At 45.1% G+C, this 19109-nt stretch overlaps 1 protein-coding gene across 1 annotated transcript; it reads right to left on the bottom strand.

Annotated features, from left to right (window-relative positions):
* Nucleotides 1-13470: 13470 nt before the first annotated feature.
* On the bottom strand, nucleotides 13471-17327 carry LOC135536256 (neuronal acetylcholine receptor subunit alpha-3-like; the record flags this gene model as incomplete). Its single annotated transcript, XM_064962621.1, has 3 exons — nucleotides 13471-14692; nucleotides 16141-16404; nucleotides 17121-17327. Coding segments are annotated over 3 exons (597 nt in total), but the record flags the coding sequence as incomplete, so codon positions are not given.
* Between the last annotated feature and the right edge of the window lie 1782 nt (nucleotides 17328-19109).

Here is a 19109-nt window from a genome sequence, read left to right as displayed (position 1 = left end):
TACATTGAACTGGGTGAATGGAATATTAGAGCATCCTGTAGTAGCCTGAACCTATCACTGTTACATTGAACTGGGTGAATGGAATATTAGAGCATCCTGTAGTAGCCTGAACCTATCACTGTTACATTGAACTGGGTGAATGGAATATTAGAGCATCCTGTAGTAGCCTGAACATATCACTGTTACATTGAACTGGGTGAATGGAACATTAGAGCCTCCTGTAGTAGCCTGAACATATCACTGTTACATTGAACTGGGTGAATGGAATATTAGAGCATCCTGTAGTAGCCTGAACATATCACTGTTACATTGAACTGGGTGAATGGAATATTAGAGCATCCTGTAGTAGCCTGAACATATCACTGTTACATTGAACTGGGTGAATGGAACATTAGAGCATCCTGTAGTAGCCTGAACCTATCACTGTTACATTGAACTGGGTGAATGGAACATTAGAGCATCCTGTAGTAGCCTGAACCTATCACTGTTACATTGAACTGGGTGAATGGAACATTAGAGCATCCTGTAGTAGCCTGAACCTATCACTGTTACATTGAACTGGGTGAATGGAACATTAGAGCATCCTGTAGTAGCCTGAACATATCACTGTTACATTGAACTGGGTGAATGGAACATTAGAGCCTCCTGTAGTAGCCTGAACCAATCACTGTTACATTGAACTGGGTGAATGGAACATTAGAGCCTCCTGTAGTAGCCTGAACCAATCACTGTTACATTGAACTGGGTGAATGGAACATTAGAGCCTCCTGTAGTAGCCTGAACCGATCACTGTTACATTGAACTGGGAGAATGGAACATTAGAGCATCCTGTAGTAGCCTGAACCGATCACTGTTACATTGAACTGGGAGAATGGAATATGAATGACAGTCATCCATCAGGATGTAATAGAAATAAGGCCATGCTCATTAAAAAAAAAAAAGAATCATCCTCCCTCATCTGAAATGGCAGCGACCTCCACCACTATGACAATCAGTGGGATTATTACACGGAACCCTTGATGTTGTTGTTCAGGTTGCTTCATTCCCTGGCTTTTTATTAAGCCCTATGCAATGTGATTATCTTGTTTTGTCACAGTCACTGCATCGTACATTTACTAGGGGTACTTATGAAAACACACACACACACACACACACACACACACACACACACACACACACACACACACACACACACACACACACACACACACACACACACACAGACACACACACTTTCTACTACCTCCTCCCTTTCCTTCTCTATACCCTTTCTACTACCTCCTCCCTTTCCTTCTATACCCTTTCTACTACCTCCTCCCTTTCCTTCTATACCCTTTCTACTACCTCCTCCCTTTCCTTCTATACCCTTTACACTACATCCTCCCTTTCCTTCTATACCCTTTACACTACATCCTCCCTTTCCTTCTATACCCTTTACACTACCTCCTCCCTTTCCTTCTATATACCCTTTACACTACCTCCTCCCTTTCCTTCTATATACCATTTACACTACCTACTCCCTTTCCTTCTATACCCTTTACACTACCTCCTCCCTTTCCTTCTATACCCTTTACACTACCTCCTCCCTTTCCTTCTATACCCTTTACACTACATCCTCCCTTTCCTTCTATACCCTTTACATTACTACTCCCTTTCCTTCTATACCCTTTACACTACCTCCTCCCTTTCCTTCTATATACCCTTTACACTACATCCTCCCTTTCCTTCTATATACCTTTTACACTACATCCTCCCTTTCCTTCTATATACCCTTTACACTACATCCTCCCTTTCCTTCTATACCCTTTACACTACCACCTCCCTTTCCTTCTATATACCCTTTACACTACCTCCTCCCTTTCCTTCTATACCCTTTACACTACCTCCTCCCTTTCCTTCTATACCCTTTACACTACCTCCTCCCTTTCCTTCTATATACCATTTACACTACATCCTCCCTTTCCTTCTATATACCCTTTACACTACCTCCTCCCTTTCCTTCTATACCCTTTACACTACCTCCTCCCTTTCCTTCTATATAACCTTTACACTACCTCCTCCCTTTCCTTCTATACCCTTTACACTACATCCTCCCTTTCCTTCTATACCCTTTACACTACCTCCTCCTCCTTTCCCTCTATACCCTTTCTACTACCTCCTCCCTTTCCTTCTATACCCTTTACACTACCTCCTCCCTTTCTACTACCTCCTCCCTTTCCTTCTATATACCCTTTCTACTACCTCCTCCCTTTCCTTCTATACCCTTTCTACTACCTCTTCCCTTTCCTTCTCTATACCCTTTACACTACCTTCTCCCTTTCTACTACCTCCTCCCTTTCCTTCTATATACCCTTTCTACTACCTCCTCCCTTTCCTTCTATACCCTTTACACTACCTCCTCCCTTTCTACTACCTCCTCCCTTTCCTTCTATACCCTTTCTACTACCTCCTCCCTTTCCTTCTCTATACCCTTTACACTACCTCCTCCCTTTCTACTACCTCATCCCTTTCCTTCTATATACCCCTTTCTACTACCTCCTCCCTTTCCTTCTATACCCTTTACACTACCTCCTCCCTTTCTACTACCTCCTCCCTTTCCTTCTATATACCCTTTCTACTACCTTCTCCCTTTCCTTCTATACCCTTTCACTACATCCTCCTTTTCTTTCTATACCCTTTACACTACCTCCTACCTTTCCTTCTATATACCGTTTCTACTACCTCCTCCCTTTCCTTCTATACCCTTTACACTACCTCCTCCCTTTCCTGAGGAGGTAGGCGAATAATTACAATTTTGCAGATTAGCACTGGAGTGATAAATGATCAGATGGTCATGTACAGGTAGAGATATTGGTGTGCAAAAGAGCAGAAAAGTAAATAAATAAAAAAACAGTATGGGGATGAGGAAGGTGAAAATGGGTGGGCTATTTACCAATAGACTATGTACAGCTGCAGCGATCGGTTAGCTGCTCAGATAGCACATGTTTGAAGTTGGTGAGGGAGATAAAAGTCTCCAACATATCCCTCCGAAGCATAGTTTACTGTAGCCCTCCCCTCCGAAGCATACGTTACTGTAGCCCCTCCCCCACCAAAGCATAGTCTACTGTAACCCCTCCCCCTTACAAGCCATAGTCTACTGTAGCCCCTCCCCTCTGAAGCATAGTCTACTGTAGCCCCTCCCCCTCCGAAGCATACGTTACTGCCCCTCTCCCCTCTGAAGCATAGTCTACTGTAGCCCAACTCCCCTTCCGAGACATAGTCTACTGTAACCCTCCCCCTTCCAAGGCATAGTCTACTGTAGCCCCTCCTCCTCTGAAGCATAGTCTACTGTAGCCCCTCCCCTCTCTGAAGCATAGTCTCCTGTAGCCCCACCCCCTCCAACATATAGTCTCCTGTAGCCCCTCCCCCCTGAAGCATAGTTTACTGTAGCCCCTCCCCTCTCTGAAGCATAGTTTACTGTAGCCCCTCCCTCTCTGAAGCATAGTCTCCTGTAGCCCCACCCCCTCCAACATATAGTCTCCTGTAACCCCTCCCCCTGAAGCATAGTTTACTGTAGCCCCTCCCCTCTCTGAAGCATAGTCTCCTGTAGCCCCCCCCCTGAAGCATAGTCTACTGTAGCCCCTCCTCTCTGAAGCATAGTTTACTGTAGCCCCTCCCCTCTCTGAAGCATAGTCTCCTGTAGCCCCGCACCCCTCCAACATAGTCTACTGTAACCCCTCCCCTCTCTGAAGCATAGTTTACTGTAGCCCCTCCCCCTCTCTGAAGCATAGTCTCCTGTAGCCCCGCACCCTCCGAAGCAACATAGTCTCCTGTAGCCCCGCACCCTCCAACATAGTCTACTGTAACCCCTCCCCTTCCAAGGCATAGTCTACTGTAGCCCCTCCTCCCTCTGAAGCATAGTCTACTGTAGCCCCTCCTCTGAAGCATAGTCTCCTGTAGCCCCACCCCTCCAACATATAGTCTCCTGTAGCCCCTCCCCCCTGAAGCATAGTTTACTGTAGCCCCTCCCCTCTCTGAAGCATAGTTTACTGTAGCCCCTCCCCTCTCTGAAGCATAGTCTCCTGTAGCCCCGCACCCTCCAACATAGTCTCCTGTAGCCCCGCACCCTCCAACATAGTCTACTGTAACCCCCCCTTCCAAGGCATAGTCTACTGTAGCCCCTCCCCTCTCTGAAGCATAGTTTACTGTAGCCCCTCCCCTCTCTGAAGCATAGTCTCCTGTAGCCCCGCACCCCTCCAACATAGTCTCACGTAGCCTCTCCCCTCTCTGAAGCATAGTCTACTGTAGCCCCTCCCCTCTCTGAAGCATAGTCTCCTGTAGCCCCTCCCCTCTCTGAAGCATAGTCTCCTGTAGCCCCGCACCCCTCCAACATAGTCTACTGTAGCCCTCCCCTCTCTGAAGCATAGTTTACTGTAGCCCCTCCCTCTCTGAAGCATAGTCTCCTGTAGCCCCGCACCCTCCAAAATAGTCTCCTGTAGCCCCTCCCCTCTCTGAAGCATAGTCTACTGTAGCCCCTCCCTCTCTGAAGCATAGTCTCTTGTAGCACCGCACCCTCCAACATAGTCTACTGTAGCCCTCCCTCTCTGAAGCATAGTCTACTGTAGCCCCTCCCCTCTCTGAAGCATAGTCTCCTGTAGCCCCTCCCTCTCTGAAGCATAGTCTCCTGTAGCCCCTCCCCTCTGAAGCATAGTCTACTGTAGCCTACTGATGTTACATGTGATTCAGAAATTAGGGAGAGAGATATTAAATTAGAGAAGAATGGATTAACCTTTTCAATGTGAAGGGTACTATAGTTATCACGTTTCACATTGCATTCATTAACTACAAAAGGTAAGACGTGTTTTAATTTTGGTGCCGCTCTGCACACACAAACTTGTTAGTTAGCTGGCTCTGGTCCAACATTAAGCCAACTCTCTGAAGTACAAAGACCTCCGTAGGTTTACTTCTGTGGGCCTGATGATTCATGTTTTAACAACAAGATGGCCAGCGCTTCAAGCCAAGCCTCCTCCACCCTCTCCCCACCTGCTGTATAACATACCCACTTGGGCCACATATATACTGCACTACCTAACCAAGGCTCTCTCTCTACCTCTCTGTCTCTCTCTCTCTACCCCTCTCTCTCTACCCCTCTCTCTCTACCTCTCTCTCTCTACCTCTCTCTACCTCTCTCTACCTCTATCTCTACCCCTCTCTACCCCTCTCTACCACCTCTCTCTCTACCTCTCTCTCTACCTCTCTCTCTACCTCTCTCTCTCTACCTCTCTATCTACCTCTCTCTATCTACCTCTCTCTATCTACCTCTCTCTATCTACCTCTCTCTATCTACCTCTCTCTATCTACCTCTCTACCTCTCTCTACCTCTCTCTCTACCTCTCTCTACCTCTCTCTCTACCCCTCTCTCTCTACCCCTCTCTACCTCTCTCTCTCTACCCCTCTCTCTACCTCCTCTACCCCTCTATCCATAGCAGAAATAACTCCAGTGAGACTTCCGAAGCCCTTAAACCAAAGACTACTTCCATAACAGTGTGTGTGTCCGCTCAGCCGACCGTGACCATAACAGTTCTGTTCACCCAGTCAGGCCCATCGTCTCCACTTGCCTTTTATTCAGCCCTTATTAACTGTGTCCATGTGGCACTAGGCTACGCACGCACACACACACACACACACACACATACACACACACACACACCCCTGTCCTCCCCAGTGTCTCTGTCCTCTGGGCTAACACCTCCATGGCACAATGAGCTGGCCTTGAAGATTACTTTACCAAGTGAGTCAAACTGACTGTGATCTTCTGGGTCTCACGGTGTGTGTGTTTGTGTGTACTTCCATGTACCCAATAGGCCTTCACCATACAGGGACACGAGCAGGATGGAGTGATGAGCTCTGACAGCTCCAACGGAGGGAAGGAAGGAAGAGGGAAAGGAGAGGAAGAAAAGGGATGAAATAGGGGACTGGTCCACAGAGCATCTCAGCAGCCGTCCCCACGAGGCACGGATCTCAAATCAACCGTGTCCCTTTGACCCCCTGACATGTGCATAGTGGATGCATTGAGTTGAAAAGAAACGAGTGTAAGCATTATGTTATAATCCTGGTCCAACATCTTTTTTTGTGCTGTTTGGCCAACACAAACAGATATGGAACCAGGCTATGAATGAATGTGAGGACCTCTGCCAAAGACGCCATATTGGCTTAATCAATACAGATCAACAGTGAGAGGATATCAAATAGAGGGTAGGGGTCAGGGGTCAGGGTAGGGATTGATTTAGAGATTGATTTTCTTGAAGATGGATGCGCAATCAAAAAAAGATGATTAATTTATTATTTGTGTGTGTAGGAGTGTGTTGGTGCTATCTACCCCTTAAGGGTCTGGTGTAGTACGTGGTTGGCCAATGCCAACTACCCCTTAAGGGTCTGGTGTAGTACGTGGTTGGCCAATGCCAACTACCCCTTAAGGGTCTGGTGTAGTACGTGGTTGGCCAATCCCAACTACCCCTTAAGGGTCTGGTGTAGTACGTGGTTGGCCAATGCCAACTACCCCTTAAGGGTCTGGTGTAGTACGTGGTTGGCCAATGCCAACTACCCCTTAAGGGTCTGCTGTAGTACGTGGTTGGCCAATGCCAACTACCCCTTAAGGGTCTGGTGTAGTACGTGGTTGGCCAATCCCAACTACCCCTTAAGGGTCTGGTGTAGTACGTGGTTGGCCAATGCCAACTACCCCTTAAGGGTCTGGTGTAGTACGTGGTTGGCCAATGCCATCTACCCCTTAAGGGTCTGGTAGTACGTGGTTGGCCAATGCCAACTACCCCTTAAGGGTCTGCTGTAGTACGTGGTTGGCCAATGCCAACTACCCCTTAAGGGTCTGCTGTAGTACGTGGTTGGCCAATGCCAACTACCCCTTAAGGGTCTGGTGTAGTACGTGGCTGGCCAATGCCAACTACACCTTAAGGGTCTGCTGTAGTACGTGGTTGGCCAATGCCAACTACCCCTTAAGGGTCTGGTGTAGTACGTGGTTGGCCAATGCCAACTACCCCTTAAGGGTCTGGTGTAGTACGTGGTTGGCCAATGCCAACTACCCCTTAAGGGTCTGGTGTAGTACGTGGTTGGCCAATGCCAACTACACCTTAAGGGTCTGGTAGTACGTGGTTGGCCAATGCCAACTACCCCTTAAGGGTCTGGTGTAGTACGTGGTTGGCCAATGCCAACTACCCCTTAAGGGTCTGGTGTAGTACGTGGTTGGCCAATGCCAACTACCCTTAAGGGTCTGGTGTAGTACGTGGTTGGCCAATGCCAACTACCCCTTAAGGGTCTGGTGTAGTACGTGGTTGGCCAATGCCAACTACCCCTTAAGGGTCTGGTGTAGTACGTGGTTGGCCAATGCCAACTACCCCTTAAGGGTCTGGTGTAGTACGTGGTTGGCCAATGCCAACTACCCCTTAAGGGTCTGGTGTAGTACGTGGTTGGCCAATGCCAACTACCCCTTAAGGGTCTGCTGTAGTACGTGGTTGGCCAATGCCAACTACCCCTTAAGGGTCTGGTGTAGTACGTGGTTGGCCAATGCCAACTACCCCTTAAGGGTCTGGTGTAGTACGTGGTTGGCCAATGCCAACTACCCCTTAAGGGTCTGGTGTAGTACGTGGTTGGCCAATGCCAACTACCCCTTAAGGATCTGGTGTAGTACGTGGTTGGCCAATGCCAACTACCCCTTAAGGATCTGGTGGAGTACGTGGTTGGCCAATGCCAACTACCCCTTAAGGATCTGGTGTAGTACGTGGTTGGCCAATGCCAACTACCCCTTAAGGATCTGGTGTAGTACGTGGTTTGCCAATGCCAACTACCCCTTAAGGATCTGGTGGAGTACGTGGTTGGCCAATGCCAACTACCCCTTAAGGATCTGGTGTAGTACGTGGTTGGCCAATCCCAACTACCCCTTAAGGGTCTGGTGTAGTACGTGGTTGGCCAATGCCAACTACCCCTTAAGGATCTGGTGTAGTACGTGGTTGGCCAATGCCAACTACCCCTTAAGGGTCTGGTGTAGTACGTGGTTGGCCAATGCCAACTACCCCTTAAGGATCTGGTGTAGTACATTGTTGGCCAATGCCAACTACCCCTTAAGGGTCTGGTGTAGTACGTGGTTGGCCAAAGCCAACTACCCCTTAAGGATCTGGTGGAGTACGTGGTTGGCCAATCCCAACTACCCCTTAAGGGTCTGGTGTAGTACGTGGTTGGCCAATGCCAACTACCCTTAAGGTTCTGCTGTAGTACGTGGTTGGCCAATGCCAACTACCCCTTAAGGATCTGCTGTAGTACGTGGTTGGCCAATGCCAACTGCCCCTTAAGGGTCTGGTGTAGTACGTGGTTGGCCAATGCCAACTTCCCCTTAAGGGTCTGGTGTAGTACGTGGTTGGCCAATGCCAAGTACCCCTTAAGGATTTGGTGTAGTACGTGGTTGGCCAATGCCAACTGCCCCTTAAGGGTCTGGTGTAGTACGTGGTTGGCCAATGCCAACTGCCCCTTAAGGATCTGGTGTAGTACGTGGTTGGCTAATGCTTTAACGTGATATGTTTTGTTTACTCCTAAAGGCTGTTTTCAAAGGTGTTTAAAGCAGAGTTAGGGGATCACTGGTGTGGGTTCTGTTTCTGTTATGTGGCCTGGGATCACTGGTGTGGGTTCTGTTTCCGTTATGTGGCCTGGGATCACTGGTGTGGGTTCTGTTTCCGTTATGTGGCCTGGGATCACTGGTGTGGGTTCGGTTTCCGTTATGTGGCCTGGGATCACTGGTGTGGGTTCTGTTTCCGTTATGTGGCCTGGGATCACTGGTGTGGGTTCTGTTTCCGTTATGTGGCCTGGGATCACTGGTGTGGGTTCTGTTTCCGTTATGTGGCATGGGATCACTGGTGTGGGTTCTGTTTCCGTTATGTGGCCTGGGATCACTGGTGTGGGTTCGGTTTCCATTATGTGGCCTGGGATCACTGGTTTGAGTTCTGTTTCCGTTATGTGGCCTGGGATCACTGGTGTGGGTTCTGTTTCCGTTATGTGGCCTGGGATCACTGGTTTGGGTTCTGTTTCCGTTATGCGGCCTGGGATCACTGGTGTGGGTTCTGTTTCCATTATGTGGCCTTGGTAACCATGACAACGATCAAACACTGCAGATCCTGTCTTCTTTGGGGAGAAATAGTGCATTGATTCAAAATACTGTTAACTATTATTTCATTTAATATACAATGACGACTCTTTAATTGTATATTCATATTTCTCAGGGGGACAGCCGTGTAGGTAGTTTTACCTCTCCTGAACATGGAGATTTATTTGGTCTTTTCATTCTCATCATCTTATTGTTTTTGCATTTTTCTTATGTGCAAAATAAAAAATATATGCGAAAGAGACATCTCCAAACTTCTACCTACACAGGAACACCATACTACTACAGTCTATTATCAGACACCATACTGCTACAGTCAATGAACAGACACCATACTGCTACAGTCTATTACCAGAGACCATACTGCTACAGTCTATTACCAGACACCATACTGCTACAGTCTATTACCAGACACCATACTGCTACAGTCTATTACCAGACACCATACTGCTAAAGTCTATGAACAGACACCATACTGCTACAGTCTATTACCAGAGACCATACTGCTACAGTCTATTACCAGACACCATACTGCTACAGTCTATTACCAGACACCATACTGCTACAGTCTATTACCAGACACCATACTGCTAAAGTCTATGAACAGACACCATACTGCTACAGTCTAGCTACAGTCAATGAACAGACACCATACTGCTACAGTCTATTACCAGACACCATACTGCTACAGTCTAGCTACAGTCTATTACCAGACACCATACTGCTACAGTCTATTAACAGACACCATACTGCTACAGTCAATGAACAGACACCATACTGCTACAGTCAATGAACAGACACCATACTGCTACAGTCTATTACAGTCAATTAACAGACACCATACTGCTACAGTCTATGAACAGACACCATACTGCTACAGTCTAGCTACAGTCAATTAACAGACACCATACTGCTACAGTCTATTACCAGACACCATACTGCTACAGTCTATTACCAGACACCATACTGCTACAGTCTAGCAACAGTCTATAAACAGACACCATACTGCTACAGTCTAGCTACAGTCTATGAACAGACACCATACTGCTACAGTCTAGCTACAGTCAATTAACAGACACCATACTGCTACAGTCTATTACCAGACACCATATTGCTGAAGTCTAGCTACAGTCAATGAACAGACACTATACTGCTACAGTCTATGAACAGACACCATACTGCTACAGTCTAGCTACAGTCAATTAACAGACACCATACTGCTACAGTCTATTACCAGATACCATACTGCTACAGTCAATGAACAGACACCATACTGCTACAGTCTAGCTACAGTCTATGAACAGACACCATACTGCTACAGTCTAGCTACAGTCAATTAACAGACACCATACTGCTACAGTCTATTACCAGACACCATACTGCTACAGTCTAGCTACAGTCTATGAACAGACACCATACTGCTACAGTCTAGCTACAGTCTATGAACAGACACCATACTGCTACAGTCAATTAACAGACACCATACTGCTACAGTCTATTGCCAGACACCATATTGCTAAAGTCTAGCTACAGTCAATGAACAGACACTATACTGCTACAATCTAGCTACAGTCTATGAACAGACACCATACTGCTACAGTCTAGCTACAGTCAATTAACAGACACCATACTGCTACAGTCTATTACCAGATACCATACTGCTACAGTCTAGCTACAGTCAATGAACAGACACCATTCTGCTACAGTCAATGAACAGACACCATACTGCTACAGTCTAGCTACAGTCAATAAATCGACACCATACTGCTACAGTCTAGCTATAGTCTATAAACAGACACCATACTGCTACAGTCTAATAACAGACACCATACTGCTACAGTCTACTAACAGACACCATACTGCTACAGTCTAGCTACAGTCTATAAATAGACACCATACTGCTACAGTCTAGATACAGTCTATGAACAGACACCATACTTCTACAGTCTATTAACAGACACCATACTGCTACAGTCTATGAACAGACACCATACTGCTACAGTCTAGCTACAGTCTATAAATAGACACCATACTGCTACAGTCTAGCTATAGTCTATAAACAGACACCATACTGCTACAGTCTATAAACAGACACCATACTGCTACAGTCTAGCTAAGTCTATAAACAGACACCATACTGCTACAGTCTATTAACAGACACCATACTGCTACAGTCTATAAACAAACACCATACTGCCATACTGCTACAGTCTAGCTACAGTCTACAAACAGACACCATACTGCTACAGTCTACAAAAAGACACCATACTGCCATACTGCTACAGTCTAGCTACAGTCAATGAACAGACACCATACTGCTACAGTCTACTAACAGACACCATACTGCTACCGTCTAGTTACAGTCAATGAACAGACACCATACTGCTACAGTCTAGCTACAGTCAATTAACAGACACCATACTGCTACAGTCTATTACCAGACACCATATTGCTAAAGTCTAGCTACAGTCAATGAACAGACACTATACTGCTACAATCTAGCTACAGTCTATGAACAGACACCATACTGCTACAGTCTAGCTACAGTCAATTAACAGACACCATACTGCTACAGTCTATTACCAGATACCATACTGCTACAGTCTAGCTACAGTCAATGAACAGACACCATTCTGCTACAGTCAATGAACAGACACCATACTGCTACAGTCTAGCTACAGTCAATAAATCGACACCATACTGCTACAGTCTAGCTATAGTCTATAAACAGACACCATACTGCTACAGTCTACTAACAGACACCATACTGCTACAGTCTACTAACAGACACCATACTGCTACAGTCTAGCTACAGTCAATAAATAGACACCATACTGCTACAGTCTAGATACAGTCAATGAACAGACACCATACTTCTACAGTCTATTAACAGACACCATACTGCTACAGTCTATGAACAGACACCATACTGCTACAGTCTAGCTACAGTCTATAAATAGACACCATACTGCTACAGTCTAGCTATAGTCTATAAACAGACACCATACTGCTACAGTCTATAAACAGACACCATACTGCTACAGTCTAGCTATAGTCTATAAACAGACACCATACTGCTACAGTCTATTAAACAGACACCATACTGCTACAGTCTATAAACAAACACCATACTGCCATACTGCTACAGTCTAGCTACAGTCTACAGACACCATACTGCTACAGTCTACAAAAAGACACATACACCATACTGCTACAGTCTAGCTACAGTCAATGCACAGACACCATACTGCTACAGTCTACTAACAGACACCATACTGCTACCGTCTAGTTACAGTCAATGAACAGACACCATACTGCTACAGTCAATGAACAGACACCATACTGCTACAGTCTATTAACAGACACCATACTGCTACAGTCTAGCTACAGTCTATAAACAGACACCATACTGCTACAGTCTAGCTACAGTCTATAAACAGACACCATACTGCAACAGTCTGGCTACAATCAATGAACAGACACCATACAGCTACAGTCTATAAACAGACACCATACTGCTACAATCTAGCTTCAGTCAATGAACAGACACCATATGGCTACAGTCTAGCAACAGTCTATTAACAGACACCATACTTCTACAGTCTAGCTACAGTCTCTAAACAGACACCATACGGCTACAGTCTAGCTACAGTCTATTGACAGACACCATACTGCTACAGTCAATGAACAGACACCATACTGCTACAGTCTATAAACAGACACCATACTGCTACAGTCTATCTACAGTCTATAAACAGACACCATACTTCTACAGTATAGCCACTGTATATAAACAGACACCATACTGCAACAGTCAATAAACAGACACCATACTGCTACAGTCTATAAACAGACACCATACTGCTACAGTCTATAAACAGACACCATACTGCAAGTCAATAAACAGACACCATACTTCTACAGTCTAGCTACAGTCTCTAAACAGACACCATACGGCTACAGTCTAGCTACAGTCTATTGACAGACACCATACTGCTACAGGCTAGATACAGTCTATAAACAGACACCATACTTCTACAGTCTATCTACAGTCTATAAACAGACACCATACTTCTACAGTATAGCTACAGTATATAAACAGACACCATACTGCAACAGTCTATAAACAGACACCATACTGCTACAGTCTATAAACAGACAACATACTGCTACAGTCTAGCTACAGTATATAAACAGACACCATACTGCTACAGTATAGCTACAGTATATAAACAGACACCATACTGCAACAGTCTATAAACAGACACCATAGTGCTACAGTCTATAAACAGTACAGATCAGTGAGATGCTTTTCATATTTTGGGAGAAATATTGCATTTATTCCAAATCCATAAAGTAGTGCATCCATACTATACAGAAAGCAGGAGACATCGGTACCAAAGTGACAGTCACTTGAGTGCGAGGTGTGCATTGCTAATTAAACAAACAATGAAAAGCCTTAATGCGTTGGATTAATGACAATAACCATACAAAAAAAACTGTTATCCTAAAATCTGACAGTACTCTATAGTAATATAATTATAATTATTATAGAATTGTCTTATAGTAATTATATATAGATGCAGAGACCCTGGTCACCCATTGTCTGCATCCCAAATGGCACCCTATTCCCTATATAGTGCACTATTTGTGGCCAGGGAACATAGTGCTGCCCACAGGGCTCTGTCAAAAGCAATGCACTATGTAGTGTATAGTGTGCCAATTGGGAAGCAGCCAATCTAAATCCATCATGCATGATCTACGTATTGTATTTCAGGAGATCGTTGAATCCACAAATGTAATTAAAAAGAATGAATAAAAAACACAAATGAATAGTCATGGAATCGGATGATAGAAATCCCTCAGATGAATTAATATCTGTATAGAAGAGGAAGCTGCTATTTCTGGATGGAAACCGTTCAGGCTAATTTAATCCTGCACGTATTTACAGAGGCCTTGCCAATTATACCTTCTGGAACGTTGATAAGAACAGCGTCGTTGTCGTGTTCTCAATCACATGGATGGATTCTAATCGCCTGACCGGCAAGAACGGGATTTCTGATTGGTTGGTTGTAGTTTTTTTTACAAGAATGCACTGTGTCATGTCAATCTGATTGGTTGAGACACAATAGCACAATAACCGGGATTGGTTCACGACAGAATCCTGATTTATGTGATTGGTAATTGGTTATGACTCACATCCAGCGACTCTGATTGGTTCTTGGTTCTAACTCATACCCGGCGACTCCGATTGGTTCTTGCTGTCTACAATATATACAGTATGATTGTGTCATTTATTTATTTAGAATTTTCAACACAAAGCCAACAAGTCCATTCGGTGGCGATGGACTGACAACACTGACTGGTGACTGGTCGACACGTGGAGGCAGCCGGTGGTGTCAGCGAGCCCTTATTGGTTCCGGGTTATGACAGGAAGCCAATGACAGGCTGCAGGAAGAGGCCGAGGGTTCCGAGGATGCACACTGTCACAAACACCCACAGGAAGATTCTGTCTATCACCATGGCAACGTACTTCCAATCATCCTCCACCTGAGAGAGGCAAGGATGGAGGGATGAAGGGAGGGAGAGAGGGATGGATGGAGAGGCAGCGATGAAAAGGAGAAAAGGACATGATTTTGGACCATGAAGGAAGGAGGAGAGTTGGGTAAAACGTGAGGATGAGAAGAAAGAAAGGTAAAACTGAGTTGACTACTTGTGGAAGCATCCCGCTACTATAACTGACAGATATAACATTAGTATGTTAATGGTATTCATCAGTGTCAGAATCACACACACACACACACACACACACACACAGACACAGACACAGACACAGACACAGACACACAGACACACACACACACACACACACACACACACACACACACACACACACACACACACACACACACACACACACACACACACACACACACACACACACACACACACGCACACACGCACGCACGCAGCCTGACAAAGCTGATTGAGAAGAGAAGTACTTTACATATCATAGACAGCTTTCCCCCCAAGGGGAGAGTTCAACCTCAGAAGACAACACAAAGAAACAGGATTTTTCACTAAAGTCTTGTAACTATTTTTTCTTGTATTGTCCAGAGAGAGAACTTTTTAAACTCATTACAGATATGAAACAGTGTTCTATCCAACAATGCTCCACTTGGTTGATATCATAAACAAGGGAGTATCAACAAACAATGGGTGAGCATCCCGAAAAGCAGAGTAGCGAACATGATCTTTCTTACGAAGACCCAGTGCGAGAGAAAACTATTCCTTCAATGTACGCTAACAGAGCTTTGTATGGGCTAACTGTACATACATTCTTGGCCTTAGTTAAAGCTAAAGATTTTTATTGTTAGCCGAAGCTAAAGCTATTTGTTGTTTGCCTAAATTAAATCTATTTCTATATTGTGCGCTAACGAAGCGAACATATACTGTACGCTAATGCTTGCCCCCACCCAGTCAAATTGTTGACCTTGTTGTTAGTGGAAGATATTTGTTGTTAGCCGAAGTTAAACCTATTTCTCCATTGTATGCTAATAAAGCTGACGGTAGCAGCTAATGCTAGCCCACCCACTCACCTCTTTGGCATTTTTTAAGCTAAAGCGATTTGTTTTTAGTCAAAGCTGAACCTATTTCCCCATTGTGCACTAACAAAGCTAACATATACACCAATGCTAGTCCACCCTACAACCTATTTGGCCTTGGTTGTTAGCTGTGTTGTAAGATTTCTCTGAATAAACGCATGTGCTAAATGACAGACAAAATGTCGCTCACCTCTTTGGCCTGATAAAGCTAAGGTTAGTTGGTGTTTACCCAAAGTTAAACCTACTGTATTTCTCCATTGAACTCCAACAAAGCTAACTTGCAGGCCCACCCACTCACCTCTTTGGCCTTGTTGAAGGTAAAGCTAGTTGGTGTTAATTAAGCCAAACCTAATGCATTTCTCCATTGCAGGCTAACACTAGCTTGCCACTCACCTCTTTGGCCTTGTTGCGGCTCCTCATGTTCTCAGCGATGTACTTGACGCTCTCGATGGCCTGTTTAATCTCCGGGGACAGGACGGAGAAGGCCACCACCGTGTTGATGCTCTGAGGACTCAGCTGGCGGCTCAGTTTCCCCGGATCTGTTGTCTCCAGGGTCTCCTTCCCATGTTGGCAGGGGCAAGGGCACTTCTTTCCCCCTCTTTCTCCACATCCTCCCTCAGTCAGTTTGTTGTCTCCGAACTCCAGGCAGTTCCCTCCCTGCTGGGAATTGCAGAGAATGGAATGGAATAGAATGCAATGGAATAGAATAGAATAGAATAGAGTAGAATAGAATAGAGTAGAATATAATATAATTCATAAGGTTTCTAGAAATCCCAGTTGAAGGATTCCTGCATGTCCTGCTTATTTGATCCTGACTCCAGGAAAGTCCCCAGATGTTTGCAACCCTAATCCAGAGGTTAAAGATTTACTCAGTGTATTAATCTCCCCCACATGTTAACCTCTACCATTATGGGAATACATCAGGGACTAGGTGGAACAACAAAAAGGAACATTGATACTTGAAGGAATTAAACCATTCAATTATCTATTGATCAATTTGACAATCCCTCCCTCCCTCCCAACACCCAACCAACCAACCCACCAACCCATCAACCAACCCATTGATACTTGAAGGTATTAACCCATTCAGTCATCTATTGATCAGTTTGTCAATCCCTCCCTCCCGCCAAACACCAAACCAACCAGCCAACCCACCAACCCAACCACCCACCTGCCAGCCAACAAACCAGACACCCACCAACCACCCAATATGCCAACCAGCCAGCTAACCAACCAAACAACCCGTCAACCCACCCACCCACCCACCAAGCAAACTACCCACCAGCCAATCAATCAGCCAACCAGCCAACCAACATACCCAAAAACCAACCGCCCACCCGCCCGCCCACCCACCATCCAACCAACCAACCCACCGTCAGACTATTCTTCCTCTTCTTTCCTCCTTTCCCTCCTCCACCTCCTCCTCCTCCTCCTCCTGCTCCTCTCTCCTCCCCGCTGTCTGAACATAGGCCCTTGCCGTCCTGGTCTATGGGCCGTCTCATCAGCATGACTCTGGGTAGCACCCTGATGGACACAGAACCATTAACAGTACTGTCATCAGCATGACTCTGGGTAGCACCCTGATGGACACAGAACCATTAACAGTACTGTCATCAGCATGACTCTGGGTAGCACCCTGATGGACACAGAACCATTAACAATACTTCAGTGTATTGTAAATATAATAATTATATGTATATTATAGTATTGTATAGTATTGTATTGTATTGTTTTATACAGTATTGTATAGTATCATATTGTATAGTATTGTATAGTAGTGTATAGTATAGTAGTGCATTGTATAGTATTGTATTTTTTTTCTATAGTAGTGTATAGTATCGCATTGTATAGTAGTGTATAGTATAGTAGTGTATTGTATAGTATTGTATAGGCATGTATTGTATTGTATTGGCATTGTATTGTATAGTATTGTATTTCATTGTATAGTATTGCATTGTATTGTATTGCATTGCATTGCATAGTAGTAGTGTATAGTATTGTATTGTATTGTATTATATTGGTACTAGTATTGGTATTGTATTCTATAGCATTGTATTGTATAGGCATTGTATTCTATAGTAATGCATTAAATAGTATTGGTATTGTATTGTATTTTATTGTATAGTATTGTATTGTGTAGGTATTGTATTGTATAGTAATGCATTAAATAGTATTGGTATTGTATTTTATTGTATAGTATTGTGTTGTATAGGTAGTACACTGAAGAACAACAAACACAGAAAACAAAATAAATTAGAATCTACACTGATACAAAACACTAAGAACACCTACAAAAAGACTTGGGATAAGACTTAGTCTGAGAGTTGGGCACTAAGAACACCTTCCTAATATTGAGTTGGTCTAAGTGTTGAGCTAAGAGTGAGACTTGGTCTGAGAGTTGGGCTAAGAGTTGGTCTGAGAGTTGGGCTAAGACTTGGTCTGAGAGTTGGGCTAAGACTTGGTCTGAGAGTTGGGCTAAGACTTGGTCTGAGAGTTGGGCTAAGAGTTGGTCTGAGAGTTGGGCTAAGACTTGGTCTGAGAGTTGGGCTAAGACTTGGTCTGATAGTTGGGCTGGAGAGTTGGTCTGAGAGTTGGGCTAAGACTTGGTCTAGAGAGTTGGGCTGAGAGTTGGGCTAAGACTTGGTCTGAGAGTTGGGCTAAGACTTGGGATAAGACTTGGTCTGAGAGTTGGGCTTGGTCTGAGAGTTGGGCTAAGACTTGGTCTGAGAGTTGGGCTAAGACTTGGTCTGAGAGTTGGGCTAAGACTTGGTCTGAGAGTTGGGCTAAGAGTTGGTCTGAGAGTTGGGCTAAGAGTTGGTCTGAGAGTTGGGCTAAGACTTGGTCTGAGAGTTGGGCTAAGAGTAGTGCTAAGACTTGGTCTTAGAGTTGGTCTAAGAGTTGGTCTCAGAGTTTGGCTAAGAGTTGGTCTGAGAGTTGGGCTAAGACTTGGTCTGAGGGGCTAAGAGTTGGTCTGAGAGTTGGGCTAAGACTTGGTCTGAGAGTTGGGCTAAGAGTTGGTCTGAGAGTTGGGCTAAGAGTTGGTCTGAGAGTTGGGCTGAGACTTGGTCTGAGAGTTGGGCTAAGACTTGGTCTGAGAGTTGGGCTAAGACTTGGTCTGAGAGTTGGGCTAAAACTTGGTCTGAGAGTTGGGCTAAGACTTGGTCTGAGAGTAAGAGTTGGGCTGAGAGTTGCTAAGAGTTGGTCTGAGAGTTGGGCTAAGAGTTGGGCTGAGAGTTGTGCTAAGAGTTGGGCTGAGAGTTGGGCTGAGAGTTGGGCTGGAGAGTTGGCTAAGAGTTAGTGCTGAGAGTTGGGCTGAGAGCTGAGAGTTGTGCTGGGCTGAGAGTTGGGCTGAGAGTTGGGCT

Source organism: Oncorhynchus masou, unplaced genomic scaffold (genome assembly GCF_036934945.1).
Source record: "Oncorhynchus masou masou isolate Uvic2021 unplaced genomic scaffold, UVic_Omas_1.1 unplaced_scaffold_584, whole genome shotgun sequence".
Classification (NCBI taxonomy): domain Eukaryota; kingdom Metazoa; phylum Chordata; class Actinopteri; order Salmoniformes; family Salmonidae; genus Oncorhynchus; species Oncorhynchus masou.
The sequence above is the reverse complement of the archived record's forward strand: the minus strand, read 5'-3'. Positions and strand labels throughout refer to the sequence as shown.